This window comes from Lygodium microphyllum, chromosome 28, assembly GCF_053477565.2.
Source record: "Lygodium microphyllum isolate KBCC chromosome 28, Lygodium_microphyllum_v1.1.10, whole genome shotgun sequence".
NCBI classification, from domain to species: Eukaryota; Viridiplantae; Streptophyta; class Polypodiopsida; order Schizaeales; family Lygodiaceae; genus Lygodium; species Lygodium microphyllum.
Window position 1 is genome coordinate 74,415,395 of NC_141162.1, and position 18,588 is coordinate 74,433,982.

General features: G+C 40.2%; 1 protein-coding gene and 1 long non-coding RNA gene across 3 annotated transcripts in view; one reads left to right on the top strand and one right to left on the bottom strand.

Moving 5' to 3' along the window:
* Positions 1-750: 750 nt before the first annotated feature.
* Positions 751-18,588, bottom strand: part of LOC148011604 (uncharacterized) — a 56,183-nt gene continuing 38,345 nt past the window's right edge. The window contains exons 3-8 of one of the 2 annotated variants that reach the window (XM_087670168.1): positions 2,048-2,079; positions 1,882-1,931; positions 1,712-1,792; positions 1,477-1,530; positions 1,341-1,388; positions 1,177-1,253 (exon numbers count right to left, since the gene is read on the bottom strand). In XM_087670168.1, the coding sequence (XP_087526294.1) occupies positions 1,209-1,253; positions 1,341-1,388; positions 1,477-1,530; positions 1,712-1,792; positions 1,882-1,931; positions 2,048-2,079 (310 nt within the window). In that variant the 3' untranslated portion in view covers positions 1,177-1,208. Of the gene's footprint in view, positions 1,254-1,340; positions 1,421-1,476; positions 1,531-1,711; positions 1,793-1,881; positions 1,932-2,047; positions 2,080-18,588 lie in introns of both variants that reach the window. The other variant, XM_087670167.1, reaches the window with a different exon arrangement.
* LOC148011605 (uncharacterized) lies at positions 1,243-2,046 on the top strand. Its single transcript, XR_015689299.1, has 3 exons — positions 1,243-1,350; positions 1,435-1,717; positions 1,803-2,046. It is a non-coding gene; the product is annotated as an uncharacterized LOC148011605 (long non-coding RNA).

Below are 18,588 nucleotides of genomic sequence, written 5' to 3' on the forward strand. Positions count from 1 at the left end.
CCTTTTGGTCTCATAGGCCAACTTGACCTTTTGTAGACGTTAATATAACTTTCTTTCTCTCTCTATACACACACACACACACACATACGAGACCCTTACCAAACTAAGCTCCCCACTGACAAAAACCAATCTCCCTATCTCAATGCTCTCTTACCATGTGCCACCAAAACTTTGAGGCATGACTCCCTAACCCTCAAGATGCCAAACCAGACCTAAACCCTAACTTCACCTAAAACATTAACCCCCTCTATCCAAAACATAATCCCCATTCAATAATTATAGCAACCTTTCCCCATCAATCCTAACCCCTCCGCCCCTAAATTGCTAGACCCCTTGACATGACCCCCCACATGAACCCTAACCACATACCAAGTACTTAATGCTCCCCACTCCCCTCCCCTCTCCAAAAAAAAAAAAAAAAAAAAGTTAAACCCAACTTAACCCCCCACTGGAAACCAAACCACCTCCCAAAAGCTTAATACTACCTCCCCCCTTCCCCATTGAGACCTTAAGTTAATACTCCCTCCCCCCTTGCCCATTGAAACCTCAAGTCCTAAGACTCCCCCACCAAGAAATCCTAAAACACCATGCTCAAAAAATCTTAAAAGTCATGCATCATTAAGAGCTTCATGCCAACCAACAATTTGGATCTGCTCCATTCGATGGGTATACCATTCGACAAGTAATAATATTCGATGATATATAGTAACCGGTAGATTAGGTGAGTGTAATTAATAATGAGTGTTGATCTATTAAGTGATTGTAATGAGGAATATGTAGGTGTTAATCTTTCAAAATTTGTATGAGAGCAAGATAGAATTTTTGCTAACAATCCTATTGTGAAACTTCACCTAGACATCCACATTGTAAATGTTTCTTTGTCGAAAACACTTTGGAAGTGGGTTGGTCCTACGGTGGCTGCACCTCTATCTCTAGACGCTGAGCACCTGGTTATGTCTTACAAGCAACTTTAGGCAGTGAGTGTGGAGTCTAGACACAGCTTTGGACTTAATTGCACATGACAAAGGCTATGCCATTATTTGTATCTCAAGTAAATATAGCTTCAAATAATTTTGGAATCCTTGTTTTTTGTTTTTCCTCTTCTTTTGAAATCATTAGATAATGGGGGTGCGACTCCATGTTGGGCCATAGTTCTTGTTTTCTACACGTGAAACCTTTCATTATTTTCGTTGTTGACTTCAGCATAGCTAGTGCCTGATTTTGGGCCTTGCTTGAACTTGAAGATACGAAATCTAGAAAGGGCACGCACCAAACATATTAAAGCTCAACATTTTCTTTTCACTTAGAACTTGTTTGCAAGCTTGGCAATGACGTCACACCTCTTCCATGGTAGAATCGAAATTCCATAGCGTGTCCTTCTCAAAGATCTGCAAAATATCATGTAATCTTTTGATGATCCCTGTTTTCACGCAGGTTAGATTCAGCTAACAAGGCAATATTAAAAGGGGACTTTACCACAGAAGCTGGTGACAGGAATGCAATTAATGATCTGAGATCTATGCCTCCCTCCTATCAAAAATTTCAGATTAGTAAATGCCGTCTACACATAATCATCGAACCCAAGGCTAGTGAAGTAAAGCCTCTTAAGAGTTCAACACAGTCGAAGACAAACGGTGCACATCGTCATCAACCTACATTATCTTGGATGCAGCAGCAAGCTCAGTCAAAATGTTGTCGAACTTCAACTTACAAAGTGGTGTGGTAAAGGTTTTCTGTGGCTCACTTCTTCACTTCCGGTGCTGTTAAAACTGTTCTTGTCTGACGAATCACCCTACATTCAGATTAAACTTTCAGAAATCAAGGAAAACGGACTTGTTAAAAGACGCTCTTTTCCATCGACATTGAGATACTTTATATTGCCTGATCAAGATCTACAGAATTTCTAGCCCCTCCATGGACAACTGTGCTTTCTGTAGCATAGGAAATATTAGAAATGATATTACCCTGTATCAATTAAAGTGAGTATTCAAATATATGTACTTTTGTTGGTTATTGCACCACTAATCCAAACAAGATTGATACTCACCTGCTTTTGCTGGTGTTACCTTCTGTCCTAACCTGCATCAGTATGCTGGAAGAATTACTGTTTTCTATAAAGAGCATTGACCACATGCCAGAAATAAAAGTTCTCAATGATTTCATTTGCAGTTTTTGAAAGTTCCTGCAGTGTACCTTACAAACATAAATCCATTTCTTTTTCACTGGTATCTGTTAAAGCTGTTAAAGTTGGATCTACCTTGAGGTGAAGTCTCGTAACATGCTTGAATAAGGAAATCCAAGTTTATTATCACTAGCCTACTGTTAACAAAATCCACCCTTCTTAATGGTAACTCAGATTCTGAACTTGAAGATTAGTCCCTAGCAAATTGCTTTCCTCCTCTCAAACTGTGGAGGAAAAAGCAACGCTCTAGGTGTCTTCTTTGAAAAGAAAAGACAGCAATGCTTGTTGAATATCTATGCCTTATTTACAGCATGCTGTTCCTTGTAATCCCAGTGAGACAGACTTAGAATCATAAAGAAGCTGCCCACAATCCATCCACGAAAGCTGCTCTGCAATCGCCTCCTTACTGCCATATTGGAAATGCTGATATCAAGGCTCTCCTACTCACTAACTTTTCTAGTGACAATATCCTGCCATCAGCCACCTCTCGTTCTTTTTTGTGAAGAAGCTTAAATTAAATGAGAATATTCACATCAGGCCTTCTGGCCAGCCAAAGAAAATCACAGCAATCATAAGTGAAGCCGAAAGACTACCAAAACATGGCACACAAATATCATGTGAGGGGCACAACACGAGTGGAGTAAAAAAATATGCAGCCATGGAGTAGCCACTTCAGTAAGGACCAGGTCAGCCAAAATCATGGAAGAAATCTGCCATAACAGTAATCTTTGAACACGGGCTATGTGACCATGGATACCTGAGGCTGAATTAAAACTAAAGGCATTAGGGGTGCACCAAATGTGCCAGAGAGCAGTCCATCTTAGAAAATGGAAAAGGCAAGGATGATTTGGCTACAAAGTGGTCAAAGAAAGCATCTTGCCCATAACCACCCAAGAACCAATGGCCGTTCATTGCTACGTCACTGATGTCCACACATGGGAAATAAAGCTCCAAATCTATATCACAACTAGGTAGGACATGAAAAGATGAATCGGGGTCTTACCATGTATATCGCAACAATGGCCATGGGAGATCTTGCAGGCATGCAACACATGCCCCATGGGAAGACCTCCAATAAGCTGCCTCCATATGAAAACTTTTTCTTGACAAGGAATCTTGGACTTCCACAGTTGACCCACCACTTTCCTCAACTATCCCAAACATGCCATACTTTGTTGGCTTTCTTAATGGCCTATCTCTTATCCTCCACCATCTTATGGTAAATCTAATTAGCTGATCTCTTTCTCATTATGCTGCTGAGCAGTTCCTGCAAGGTCAACCATATCTAGCTGTAGCCTCTAGGCACCCAGAAGTATTGGCTAATTGGAAAGAAAACAGATGAGGCTGACTAGGAATATCAACATCATGTATGGTCTGCAACCCCAATCTAGCCATCTGATTAAATTTGTCTCGTTGCAACTCTCTCAACCAATCAGGCCTCTTCTGTGTAGTGTCCCACAACATGTGTCTGCAACCCCAATCTAGCCATCTCATTAAATTTATCTCATTGCAACCCTCTCTCAACCAATCAGGCCTCTTGTCTGCCATTGCATCCTTTAATAGGGACCAATAAACTGCCAAGCAATTTTCAATCTCAACCCTGTTAGATATGCTCAATGCCCCACCCTCATAAGGTGCTACCAATGATCCATGGTGCTCAAAGTTGTAAGGCCCCCATTATGAGGAGAAGCCAAATGCAAGCCCGGACATTGATTGAGTCCTAACTTGTATATCAGATGAGGTCTATGTGATCGGATGGCAAAAAGGTGACCATTGTGGGTCTAATCTTTGGGTTGGACTGAGTAGTTAAGCTCGTAGCAACTCAAGGCACATTACCTCGAGTTGCAGGGTAAGGGAGTTAAAAGGGGCCCCTATTTTGGGGTCCGGGTTGGGGGGGTCTTGGGAGGGCCAGTGGACCCCCTAGCGGGGGTCTGGGGGCAACGCCCCTGGCCCGACGGTAAAGGAAATATTCCCTAGAATACTCCCTGGCCGACTAGTGGAGGCTCATATGGTAGGTCAGTATAACCGCCTTCACAGGCTATAAAAGCTAAACCTCTTCACAGCCATCGATCATCTATCTTTCACCCAGTCAGAGTTATTCCAGCTAGCCTTAAGCTCTTCACCTATCTTCTGTCTAGATCGCTATCTAAGCTTCACTGTGGAAGCGCACGGGTAGACAGAGCCATCTTTGTATCAGTTGTTTGGAGCTAAAGAAATTTTCTAATTCTCCTCTTATATGTTGTGTACTCTCTATCTCTATCTCTCTCTCTTTCTCAGATTCTATTCGCTGCGCCGTGTAATTTTTACATGGTATCAGAGCCCTTAGGGATCGAAGAGTATACAAGAGACAAAAGCTTCAACAGCAAAGAGGAACAATGTCGTCTTCCGGAAGCGGTTCTGGCGCATCAAAAAGCGGTGCAGGAGGTGGTGTTGCTGTACCAGCTATTCAACCACTGAGGATTCGTCCACCAACCTTCAGCGAAGGCAAGTTAGATGATACAAACTATACCTTGTGGAAGTCAAAATTACAACTATCCTTGATTCTTATGAGCTTTTGGAGACTGTGCTAGGGACTAATGTAGAACCACAGCCTATCCCCGACCCATCAAATCGTATTGTGATGATTCCTCCGAATGCAGATCTTCTATGAGCTTGGAAACGAAGGAATGCACATGCATTGTGTGCCTTAGCTACAAGCTGTTCTCACAGCGTTCTGACTTTGATTCAGCATACAACCAAAGCATCAGAGACTTGGAATGTACTAAGGAGTCAATATGAAATGCGAAACCAAACAAGGATTCAAAACTTGGAGAATCAACTAGCAGCGGAGAAGTTTGTTGAAGGAGAAACAACTAAAGCATTCATCACTCGGATTAAGAATCTACGCGACCAGATGGTTGGTGCTGGGATACAAAAGACTAGTGAGGAGCTAGCTCGGAGGTGTCTTCGGATTTGTCCACAAAAGTTTGATGGACTAGTAACTGTCCTTAATACTCAAGTGAGACCTCAAGCTTTGAGTTTTGAGGAGTTTTGTGCATTATTACTGAAGGAGGAGTTGAGGCTGAAAGCCTGAGAAGGAAGCAACAATGGAGATGTTGCATTCTCTATCAATGCAAAAGACAAAGGTGGTTCCTCAACCAAAAATAATGGTGACAAAAAGAAGAAGGGCGGTAAGAAGAAGTTTCAAGAAGAATGCTTCTACTGCAAGAAGAAAGAATATGCAATTGCAGATTGTCGTGTCAAGAAGGCAGATGGAAAGAATGATATTCTTAAAAGTAAAGGGAAAGAGACAGCCAATACGGCTGAAGCAGAGTCGGAGTTATTTATGGCAACCATTGAGGAGGTGTGCTCCTCGGCGCAAGAAGAATCTACCACTGACTCATGGATGTTGGATAGTGGGGCCTCCCGTCACATGACCAACAAGAAAGGTCTATACAGTTCTATGCAGCCTCTACAAGAATCCATCACTGTGACAGTTGAAAATGATGCAAAATGCCCTGCTACGAGCACAGGTACTATTTCATTTGTTGCTGCAAATAGTGATGTCAAAAAGCTTTCAAATGTGTTGTATGTTCCCGAAATTAGGAGAAATCTCTTATCAGTTGCTGCCATAACTGATATTGGTTATAAAGTGAGGTTCAAAAAGGCAGGTGCAAAAATTCTTGACAGTGATGGCAAAGTTGTTGGCAAAGGAGAAAGAAGGAACAACCTATATGAGCTCGGTACTCTTACAGCCACCATTGGAGTGGACACAAGTAAGCTTTGGCATGAAAGGTTTGGACACATGTGTTGAAGGAGATGCACAAGCAAGGTATAATTGCTCACCTACTTGCAATGACTAAATTGAAGAAACCATGTGAAGCTTGTATGATGGGCAAGCAACAGAGAAAGGCATTTCCACAAGAAAGCAAGAATAGAGCACATGCTTCTCTAGAGTTGGTGCATGCTAACTTGTGCGGAAAGATGCCTACACGGGCCTTGGGGGGATCTTCTTATTTTATGTTGATTATCGACAACTACAGTAGGAAGATGTGGGTGTACTTCCTTCGTAATAAGGCTCAAGCTTTTGGTAAGTTTAAAGAATGGCTAAAACTTGTTGAGAATGAAACAGGGAAAAGTGTGAAGAAATTTAGAACAGACAGTGGTGGTGAGTTCAACTCAAAGGAATTTGAAGACTTTTGCAAGAGCAAAGGGATCAAGCATCAGTTGACGACGCCTCATACACCTCAGCAGAACAGTGTTATGAAACGCAAGAATCGCACCATTGTGGAGATGGCAAGATACATGCTAAAGGGCAAGGGATTGCCTAACCATTTTTGGGCTGAAGCTGTTAATACTGCAGTCTACATTTTAAATTGGAGCTACACAAAGACTCTCAAGGGAAAAACACCTGATGAGGCTTACACTGGTAAGAAACCATCTGTCTCACACTTTAGAATTTTTGGATATAAATGTTGTACACATATTCCAGATGAGAAGATAATCAAGTTACAACCAAAAAGCAGAAAATGTATCTTCTTGGGTTATAGTGATAAGCAGAAGGCTTACAAATTATATGACCAAGAGGCAAAGAAGATCATCGCAAGCCGTAATGTGGTGTTCAAGGAACAGCTACATACAGTGAAGGAGGAGAAGACAAGTTCTTCCACGTTATCATCAAGCGAAGAAGTAGTCCACTATGAACCTGTCCCGAGAGCTGTCCCTATCCTTAAGGAGGAGGAAACATCATCTTCAGATGATGAGGAAAAAGTTCACCAACCTGACATCACCCCACCGGAAAAGCCATTGCCGCGTTGGGTGAAGCAGCTCTATGATCACAATAATCCTATGCCCACATCTGTTGAGGAGAAGGTAGACGGACCAAGGAGGTCTCAAAGAATAAAGGAGCAAAGGAGGGCTTCTACTCACATAGTTAATATGGCCTTGATGGCTGAGATTATGAGAGAAGTAAAGGAACCAACTGACTTAGAAGAAGCACTTGTAGATCCAGCATGGAAGTCAGCTATGCAAGCTGAGTATGACAGCATAATGAAGAATGACACTTGGGAGCTAGTGGACCGGACAGCAAAGCAAAAGATTATTGGCACCAAGTGGATCTGGAAAGTAAAGTACAAGGCTGATGGTACTTTAGAAAAGTACAAAGCTAGACTGGTTGCACAGGGTTTTTCACAGGTTGAAGGGTTTGATTTTCAAGAGTTATTTGCTCCAACTGCCAAAATGACCACTATTCGCATAGTACTTGCAGTGGCCAGTTTACCAAATGGATGTTAAGTCAGTGTTCTTAAATGGTGACCTCAAGGAGGAGATATACGTGGCTCAGCCACCAAGGTTTGAGGCCCCCCATTTTGAAAACAAAGTGTGTAAGCTAAAGAAGGCATTGTATGGGCTGAAACAAACCCCCAAAGCATAGTACCAGTGGATAGATAAGTTCTTTTTAAGCTTTAACTTCAAAAGATGTGCCTCAAATGCTAACTTGTATGTATACAGGGATGGTGAAAAGTCTGTAGTGATTGTCCTATATGTGGACGACCTTCTTATTACAGGTGACTATGAAGATATGATCAACCAAACTCGAAAGGCTTTGAGTTCTGAGTTTGAAATGACAAACTTGGGCTTGCTACACTATTGTTTGGGAATTAAAGTCTAGCAAGAGCTAGAAAAGATCTTCATCTCTCAGAAGAAGTATGCATGGGAGATCTTGAAGGCATTTGGCATGACCGAGTGCAAGGAGATAGCTACACCTATGGAGGTGAATGCAAAGTTATCCGTTGAGGATACATCAGCACTGGCAGACATTGGAAGGTACAGGAGGATGGCCGGCAGTCTGATCTACTTGCGTAATACCAAACCAAATATCAGTTTTGTTGTTGGTGTTTTGAGCAAGTTCTCAAACAAACCTCATGAGAGTCATTGGAAGGCTGGGATGCGGATGCTCAGATACTTGAAGGAAACTCTTAACTATGGTATCACATACAGTTTCGGAACTTCTCTTATGGGAAATTGTGACTTAGATTGGGCAGGAGACAGTACTTCCAGAAAGTCAATTTCTGGTTATTGTTTCTCTTTGAGTTCAGGAATTTTCTCTTGGATTAGTAAGAAGCAACCAACACTGGCATTGTCTTCTACCAAAGCAGAGTACAAGGTAACTTGATTTGCTGCATGTGAAGCAGTATGGTTGAGAAGAATCCTATGGCATATGGGAGTGCAAGATGAAGAACCAATTGTGTTGAGATGTGACAATCAGAGTTGTATTGCCATTGCCAAAAATCCAATGTTTCATGCACGCACCAAACATATAGAGATCCAGTATCACTATGTGCGCGATTTGATGGAGGATGGGATAGTGAAACTGGTCTACTGTCCAACAGAGGAGAATGGAGCGGATATCTTCACCAAAGCACTTACGAAGGATCTGCTTCAAGTTCATCTTCAGAGACTCAACATTGAGCAAAGGAGATAGTTTACCTATGGGTGAACATTGAGGGGGGTGTTAGATATGCTCAATGTCCCACCCTCATAAGGTACCACCAATGATCCATGGTGCTCAAAGTTGTAAGGCCCCCATTATGAGGAGAAGCCAAATGTGAGCCCGGACATTGGTTGAGTCCTAACTTGTATAACAGATGAGGTCTATGTGACCGGATGGCAAAAAGGTGACCATTGTGGGTCTAATCTTTGGGTTGGACTGAGTACTTAAGTTGGTAGCAACTCGAGGCACATTGCGTTGAGTTGTGGGATAAGGGAGTTAAAAGGGGCCCCTATTTTGGGGTCCGGGCTGGGGGGTCCCAAGGGGGCTAGTGGACCCCTTAGCAGGGGTCCAGGGGCAACGCCCTCGACCTGACAGTAAAGGGAATATTCCCTGGCCGACTAGTGAAGGCTCGTATGGTAGGTCAGTCATGCCGACCTAACCGCCTTCACGGGCTATAAAAGCTAAACCCCTTCACAGCCATCGATCATCTATCTTTCACCCAGTCAGAGTTGTTCCAACTAGCCTTAAGCTCTTCACCTATCTTCTCTCTAGATCACCATCTAAGCTTCACTGTGGAAGCGCACGGGTGGACAGAGTCATCTCTGTATCAGTTGTTTGGAGCTAAAGAAAGTTTCTAATTCTCCTCTTATCTGTTGTGTACTCTATATTTCTATCTCTTTCTCAAATTTTGTTCGATGCGCCGTGTAATTTTTACAAACCCATCCTGGACATTGATGTTTAAGCAAAAATTGAAAATTGGCTATGAATCCCCAATGCACCACATGCACCAATTATTTATCAAAGAAGAGAGGCAACCTACCCAAAAGATCATACCAATCCTTCACTAATCTCGACATAACCTCATAGAAGCCTCGAGGATCCAGAAATATTTCCTCCGCACAATCTCCCAACAAGATGGCTGTCATCCACTGGCAAATCGAAGAAAGCATTGAAATTCAGCTAATAAAAAAGAGAAGGACTCCACACTCATAAAAAGCATAAAAGGAGCAAAGCACTTGCTATGTGTCCACATGAGTTTCCAATGTTGAGGTAAAATTACATTAGCCTGACTTAAACAACCCCAAAACACACTTAATTAATAAAGAAACCATCTTATTTTAAAAAGAAATGCAATCCTAGAGAGTTACTATGTCCTCCATGCAAAACCCTAATTTCGGTGCCCCAAACTTTCTATAAATAGGCATGCAACCCACCACACTTCCTTAATCTTGTTTTTGCAAGTTTTAGGAGCCGAATCTCCACTACCCACATCCCGTTCACAAAAGACGTCACGGTTAGAGCTTCCCACAACTATCAACTACATCTAGCCGCCTGATTTTAGCCTCCATCTCCTTCATTTATTGCTAGTGAGAACACCTGGAGACTCTTCTACTATTGGCCACTCCTCTTCACTAACGATTTACAGTTTTTACATGTCGCCCAATTGCCCACACCCTTTTGGAGTTTGCGTTTACAATTTGAAGCTACCGCCCTAACATTCTCTCTCCTCCCTTGGCTGCATTTTCTATTTGTGTATGTTACCTTGACTTTCTCTCTCCTCTATCTACATTTGCATCCAACAACTGTCGCTCAATTTTTCTCTCCTCAGGTACCTACGTTTTTATTCTTTCTCTCTCTTACACTGCTATCTACATCAGGTCCAATCTTCCCTAGCTGCATTTGCTAGTGTTCAACACACAAACACTACCTTGCTGCGTTTGGGGATCTTTTCAAAGTACGACACACTCTCCAGCTCATAACCTCTACCTCGATCCCAAAGATACAAGAGTTCGAGGTTCAATATTCACCACATAGTGTGTTTGCTACATGAGCATTGCATATTCAATATTCATTCACTTCATTGTTCATTGTGTTCACTCTCTCTAAGTTACCCTAACTCTCACTGTGTTCTTTGTTTATTGGTCTATGCTTTGTCGTATGATTGGTTTTGTGTTTTCTGCATTTAGAGCATTTGTTCACATGGTATTAGAGCTAGGTACTCTCTAAGAAACCTTGGCCATTGATCGGAAAGCTCATTTGCAAAAGTAAGAACAACAAAAGGGTTAGATGACTTCGAATACATTTATAACACCACTCCAATCTCCAAAGCTAAACATGGACTAAAACAATCAAGAGTGGGCCTCCTAGCTTCCTTCTTCCTGATCTGATATGGGCGAAGAACTATCGAACTACTATGGAGTCCACACACTATATCAGATTTATGTCGCTAAGTATAATCTTATCCTTGTGCATAGAGCTCAGCAAGAGGTTAAAGGTAAGCTTGAGTTTTCTCCTTTAGACTTGGTGTACAGAACTAACAATCTTGCGGATCCTTCGAAATCTCCACTATGGACTAGTCATCCACAAGTGGAACCTGGCTTGGATTACATATCACTTCCACAGCAGATCTTTTCTCCAATGCCAACTACAAAGCCTATTATTTCAAATTCTATACCAATTGATTTTGTATTTTTTGTTGGATTGAGGAATGCTCATTAAGAAGGAACTCTTCAAATCAACCTTTGGTTTATTGAGTAATGAGAAAAATAGATATTTCTCTACAAACTCAAAACTAGCTAAGAAGTAGAAAAAAGAACTTGTAAGTATTCCATCCCTTCCCTTTCCTTCAAATAACTTTATCTTTCATAGTCAAATTGGCACAGATGCATATTTATCTAATGCATTTAATGAACAAAAGAAACCAACCATGTTTCCCACAACAACATCCATCACAAATCCATTTGGGCTCCCACCCATCCGTCCCTCATCTTCCGCTACACCTTCCTTTCCGCTTCCATTAAGCACACCACATTATTCACCATGCACCACACTAGGGAAATTCTGCACATTTACACACAGTCTTTAGGACCTCTATATACCTATTTTTGAGTAGTGTACTAATGACGGAGACTCGACTTTCCTCCTACACTTTGAGTTATCCATCTAGGAGTGCATCCTAGATATACTCAAGTATGGATCGTTTGATATCGCAATTTGCCTCTATGGCATTACCTAGTGGACCATCCGATCATTGTATTGTGCCCCAACTGACATTTGGACTGGGCTATCGTATCCTAGAGCCTCCACCTCCATCTCCAATATCGTATCGACCTATGTTCGTTTCGGTACCTCTACAACAATCAGCACTCATTGGACATCAGCAACCTATTTTTGCCTATCCACCTTTACCCCTTCCTTCTTCTAATCCACCACCAACTTATCCTCCACACTATCCCACCTATCCATCTTCACATACACTTCATGGTTCAAGCTCCTCATCTACCAAGCATTCATCTAATGATAAGACTTGTTTCAATAGGTCAAACTATACCACTTGGTCAAATTTTATGAAGCCTATCTTAGACTCTCAAAAAACATATGGGATTTAACGCAAGGGTTGGAAACCCAATCTAATCTTGCAATTGTTCCATACAAGGTCATCTGCTCGTGGAAGGCTCGTAACACCACCTCTATTATTGAGCTTATACAGGGCTTCTTGCCTGAGTTTCACTCTCAGCTTCAGCATTTTGACTTAGCATCTAAGTATTGGGCACACTTACTATACGGCTCAGGATAGGACTTGTCACATCAATTTGAATCATGAGCTCCAAAACTTTAAAATCACAGACAAGGATGACTTGAAAGTCAAGTTGGCTAAGTATCGATATCGTCTCACTAAGTTCTTAACCATGGGACTCCTAAGTCCTCTCATGATCAGATTACCCTGTTTCTTAACAAGTTGTCAAGAAAATATTTCGATTTTGTGCAACAAGTGATTTTACACCCTTAGATATCCACATTTTATGAGTTCAATTATTAACTATTGCATTATGCATAGTTGTTCAATCAATTTTATAACACATCCTCAATAGAGGAAGCTCTAGTTGCATCTTCTCAGAGGGGAAAACAAGGCAAGGGCAAACAAAATTGAAATCAAAATCAAAATCAAAATCAAAACAAGGCTAGTGAATTCCAAGAAACCCCTCAATCTACTCTTAAACCTGGATGACATAATGTACCTAAGAAGAATACGTATTGTTAACATTGTTAAAAGATTGGCCATTATGATAACGACTATCAATCGAAGGTAAGAGGCACATAGCCAAAATCCAAGAATCGAATCCTCCCATCCCAGTTGAGTCATTCCCAACAAGGAAAGTAGAGTGGTGGCAACCACTAGCACACGCTCTAGTGAGGCCAAACCCACACTGCCATCGGTCAATCATCACAGTTGGCGAACTGCTCAACTCCAGAGGATTTGTCTAACTGGTCTATCTCTGGAGGCCCACAGCATCTCATAGACAAGTACTGATAGCTTCCCATAGAGTAGATATTCCACTCCTCTTATGGTATCTCCAGAATATCACACACATTCTTTATATCAATTTTGTTGGCATTTACCGATAAAGGTGAACAAGACAAAGATATAACAAAAGTTCCAACATGTTTAATATTCATACATATTACAATTTACAATTCATTACCTATGAAGACTTAAGGGACAAAGTAGTCCTCTCAAAAAGCTGAAGATTGCAATTGTAAAACACTAAACGCTCCAACTGGATTATTGTGAGTTTGTTTCTCTTTTGGTGTGGAAGAGAAGCCATGTGCTCCAATTCCTCTCGTAAGCCATAAAATCAACATTTAAGTAGCCAATAGATTATAAAATCTAGATTATATAATGTATTAGATTATCAAAATATAAAAGGCACAACTCACATACCAAAGTAAGAGCACAATTGTCATATTTCTTTCACTAAGAGATAGACTCAAGTTGCGTCTCTCGAAGCCTAGCTATAGGTCAGCCAAAATGAAGAGAATGATTATGAAATACCAATAAATCATCATTTATTCTCTTCATCATATCTAGATCATTCCCTATGAGACATCTCATGTACTCCATGAAGCCCTCCAACTCCCTGCTAGTGTATTGCTCCTCATTGTACTAAAGAGAATACAATATATGCATGACAACATGGATTGGTTTATAGAATCAATCCCATCGTGCATTTCACATTGCATGAATCTCATCAACCCTTAAGAGTGATGAATAATAAATCATAGATAAAATAAGTTAGAACTTAGAATAATCATCGATGAGTCGTTAACACTAAACAATTATCCATATTACATATATGAAAGGTAAATAGTAACTAACTTATCTTAGGACAAAAAGTTGTTGCTAAGCAAAGCCTTGCAATTTTATCCATATACTCATATAAAAGACCCAAAGCACTTCCCTCCATATCAATGATACACAAGATCATATAAATCAGAGTGAGATTTTTTACCAATGCCTCTATCTCAACCCCATAACTCTCATTCAAAATATTATGCCTAAAAGCAAGAGCCTTTGAAGACTCTCTCTCAATCTATGTGAGCCACTCTTGGCATGCAATGGTTTGTATCAAATTTAGACGGACTCGTATCAATCTCTCCAATACAATAAACATATAAGCAAATCTAGTGGCACCAAGCTTCAATAGCTCAAGTGTGCTATTGGCTCGCAACATCCTAGTAGCAGATTGCCTCTTCTTCATAAATCTTACCATACTTGTTGCCGTCTTAAAGATATCATCCACCCAAGATATTTACCCAACACCTTTAATAAACAAGACAATGGATTGCACATGAAGTCCATATTATGCTAGAAAACTCTTCAAGCATATATCCCATAAACACAATTGCTTTTATTATCTTTTACTACCTGCACCACATTCTGGAGTCCTATGTCCATGATCACCTATCACATGTACTCCCAAATAAAAGCTCTTGTGATAGTAAGACTTGAGGCAAAGGCATCGATGGTCTTAATGAACATGGTGCCCTTGCATCATAGTTGTCAAGTATGAAAGATACGATATGGTACAGTATGATAAAATACGGTACTAATTGGTACCTTATGATTTTATAAGGTATGGTACGATATTAGTATTAAAAATTTTTAAGATTATTTTTTAAATAACAAAAATCATAAATCATTAAATGATAGATCATAGAATACATATTTAAAGTGAAAATAGCCATTTCATTACAGAATAAGATGAATACATAAGGGTGACCATTGGGTCGCAAGAACTAGCACTCAAACTCATAAGTTGGCAATCTAGGTAGTGAGATAATGTACTAGATAAAATGGAAGTATTTGTCAAGTAACATGTTCAAGAAAAATGTGACTTGATCATCATATGCATCAATTGCCCCACTACCATCCTTTGCTTATGCTCATTACCCACATTTGGAACATCATGTTGTTGTTGTTGGCTTCCTTCTGTGCATCTTCCTATTTGGAAGCTCTTTAAAGACTCTTTCTGCCTTTGCTACCGTCTTTTAAGGGGTATAAAAAGAGCATAAACTGAGGATCTTTTCCCAATTGCACAAGCATTTCAGTTGTATTCTCACATAATCTTTAAACTAGTTATCAAATTCCTCTTCCTCTTCCTCTTGCTAGTCATCAACTTCAAGAGACCTAGAGGGACCAATCTTTTGTCGAATTCCCTCATTCTTAATTTGCTACCCATGCTATAAGCTTGTTCCAAAATTAGGCACTGCAATTTTCCCTTCCTTATATGCATTTTTAGATGAGATGCATCATCATTGTTGAATCCCATCTCATTGTAACTGGATATACTTTGCTATAAATGCTCAACTGAACACAATTTTAACATTGGACCAAAACAAACCTTCAATCAGGTACCTTGTGAAACCAGCCTTTCTTCTCAGATAGGGTGGTAAATAACCTGATTTAACACTAATTACAGCAAGCATAAAATTCACATAAACTGAAATCCACACTTTACCATACAATCTTGGACATTGGATAGCCTAGTGTCCTAAAACTGACATCCCTTTTGATATTTCTTTAACTTGATTGCTAATGGAATGAGTACAAGCTGAGATTTACAATCTCCTTTGCTATTCCAAAAGCCTCGTAGATGTAGTAATAGTCAGCAATCAATTTGGGCCGATTGCCCCTCGATTTTTCACCAAAGACTTACACAAATGGAACCTCCAACTAGCCAAATGCTGCCCCTAATTACAATGGATGGACTAGCATCTGAATTCCTTGACAATTACACAAATTTTAGGTGCTGAATTCAATATACAATGCCTTCATCAATTGGCACCAGTCTCAAGGTGGCTGTCAAACCCTAATCTCTACAAAAATTTAGGGTTTACAACAAAGATCTCTCTGCTGTCCACCAAATTTAACTGAGATCTGCTCAAAATGGCTGAGAAATGCTGAGATCTCCTAAGAATGGGTTGGAGAAGGTAAGAGAAAGCAAAGATGAGAGAGAAATTTGATTTTCTTCATGACAAAACCCTAAATTCTGCTTGCTGCCTGCTCCAACTCACGTTTAATGCAATTCCCTGCTGCCAGGCACCTCCAAAATGCTATCACCTGATCAGCAACGTTGTTGCCAGCACCTAGAGGGTGACTCCCTGCTGTCCCCCGCCTGTTGAGGCCCCCAAATGGCTGTCTTTTGCAGCAAATTGTTGTTCTTGGATCAGAAAATGGACCAGCAAAGCTCTCTCTTCTTCTCCCAAGCTGTAAACTAATTGAATGGTTGAGACCCAATCCCCAAAAACGTTTTCTCAATTTGTATGGGCAATTTTGCCAAGTTGCAACCTTCTAAACCCATTTTTCAACATTATCCAACCATTTAATTAATTTTCAAAATTAAATAATCCTGAAAATTAATTTCAACCTTTTGACCCTAGCCCAAAATTAAATGTGCATCCATAATTAAATTGGCTCGGCCATTCGCAACCTAGAGTGGTCCTCAACCTCTATTGACCCTCAGACTAGCATTAATTAATTAATTAATGCTAGTCCCTAGTGTCATCACCAACACTTGCTGGCCAAATAACTATCCTAGGGTCAAATCAGACACCAACTGACTAACAAAACCAAGTCAGCATAACTTATCACAACTTTTGTCTTTGGTATCCACTACATTTAATACTTGATTACAACAAATACTAAATTTAATACTGATTACAACAAGTATAAAATTCAAATAAACTGAAAATGCTACAAGTATAAAATTCAAATAAACTGAAAATGCAAATGTTACCACTTAATCTTGGACATTGGATAGCTTATGAACCCCAAAAACGACGCCCATTGTGATATTTCTTTAACTTTTAGTATAAATGGATGGAGTACAACTAAGATCCTCTAATCTCCTCCCCTAATCCAGGTGCCTCTTGCTATCAAAATTGTCCAACAAGCCTCCAAACCAATTTGCCCATTGGTTTGCTTCGGAATTGGCCTTTAGCCTGCTCCTTGAAAGACAAATCCAGCCCCAAATCTAATATGAGTTGGCTAGCCTCTTAAATCTCCTTGAAATTCTTTAATTTCAATTGCTAGAATTCAAACCCTAGATCCTCAAGTTTGAGCATGCATCCCAAGGTGGCTGTCAAACCCTAATTTATGTTGCAAATTAGGTTTTACAACAAAGATTTTCAAATATCTCCACCTCTAATGACTCAAATGGCTGGATTTCGCTAAGATAACTTGGGAGATGGTTAGGGGACGAGAGAATATGCTCTAGAGAGAAAAATTTCAAAGTTCCATGGCAAGAAAGGCTGGAAAATTTGTGCTACCTTGCTCAAACAACCATCAAAGCTATCACCTACGACTTAGGACCACCAGAAAGGCTACTGCCCCCTCTTATATGCTATCATCTAAACTCAAAGGGCTCCAAACTACTATTGCCTGCTATAGGATTAGTCTCTAGTGACTGCAACACTCAAAGTGTTCCAAACTACTATTGTCTGCTATAGGATTGGTCTCTAGTAACTGCAAATCACATCAACAACATCTCTAAGTATGTTTGGCACACATGAGAATAAGGCTAGTCAACTAAACATAATGTTTCATGCTAGTTAAGCTTGAATTATAACAAATGTATTATTTTTTATAGTAATGTGAAAGTTCCAAGGATCTATGTGATCTACAAGAAAAAAGGCCTAGAACCTAGTGTGGGTTTTGGTGCAAATGAAGTTTGCATTAAGGTTTTCATGTGCTACATGGTGAAATTTCAAGACTATTTCATCTATAAATGGATGCAAATGGATAGAGGAGGGTAACCTGGCAAATCATTCTCACTGTTACACTTACCTTGAGGTATCTGCGCTAGCAATGGATCGTGCTCATTTAGGTTCAACAAGACATAGAGAGTCTGTAGTATTGCCTGATGCTCAAGGGGGAGATTACAACACCTCTCTTACATTAATGGACAACTCAGTTATATAGTAATTACAGATGTACTTTGTTTGCATCCAAGGTACTATATATTGACTATATTTTTGCCATTGGAATTACTATTTTCCTCTTCCACTGCTCAACTGAAGGGAAGAGAGAGATAGAATGCCCTCTTCCGTGCCATGTACTACTCACTATGAATTGGTATACAAATGTGTATAGTTTGCACCTAGACTCTGAAACTAGTCACTTTAAGTTGGTATACAAATGTGTATGGTTTGTCCCTAGCTCTAAAACTATACATTTGCAAGGCTATTTAAGTGTATGAAGTACATGAAATACGTGGAATGTACAAAGATGATCCTAGCTTCGCGATGGGCAACATTGGCAAAAGTTGTTGTGAACAAGTGCCAATGGGTACTTGGTGACAAATCTTGATCAAGGACATTAAATTTCCCCTTGGAAATGACTTTTGGTAGCATGGGATTTAGAGATTTAAATCATTTAATGTCCTAGACGAAGGTTTGCGGAAAGTTTTAACACTTTCAAGTTCAAAGAGATTAGGATTTACATTGAGAATAGGCACCATTTAATATTATTTTAATGAGGGCAAGGCCAAAAGGGCTATGCAATTTGTTTTTGCATGTGGAGGTCCTAGTGAAAATGGAATTTTTCAAATGTCAAGTTTGAGACCATTTTGGGATGCATGCAACTATATCTTCCATC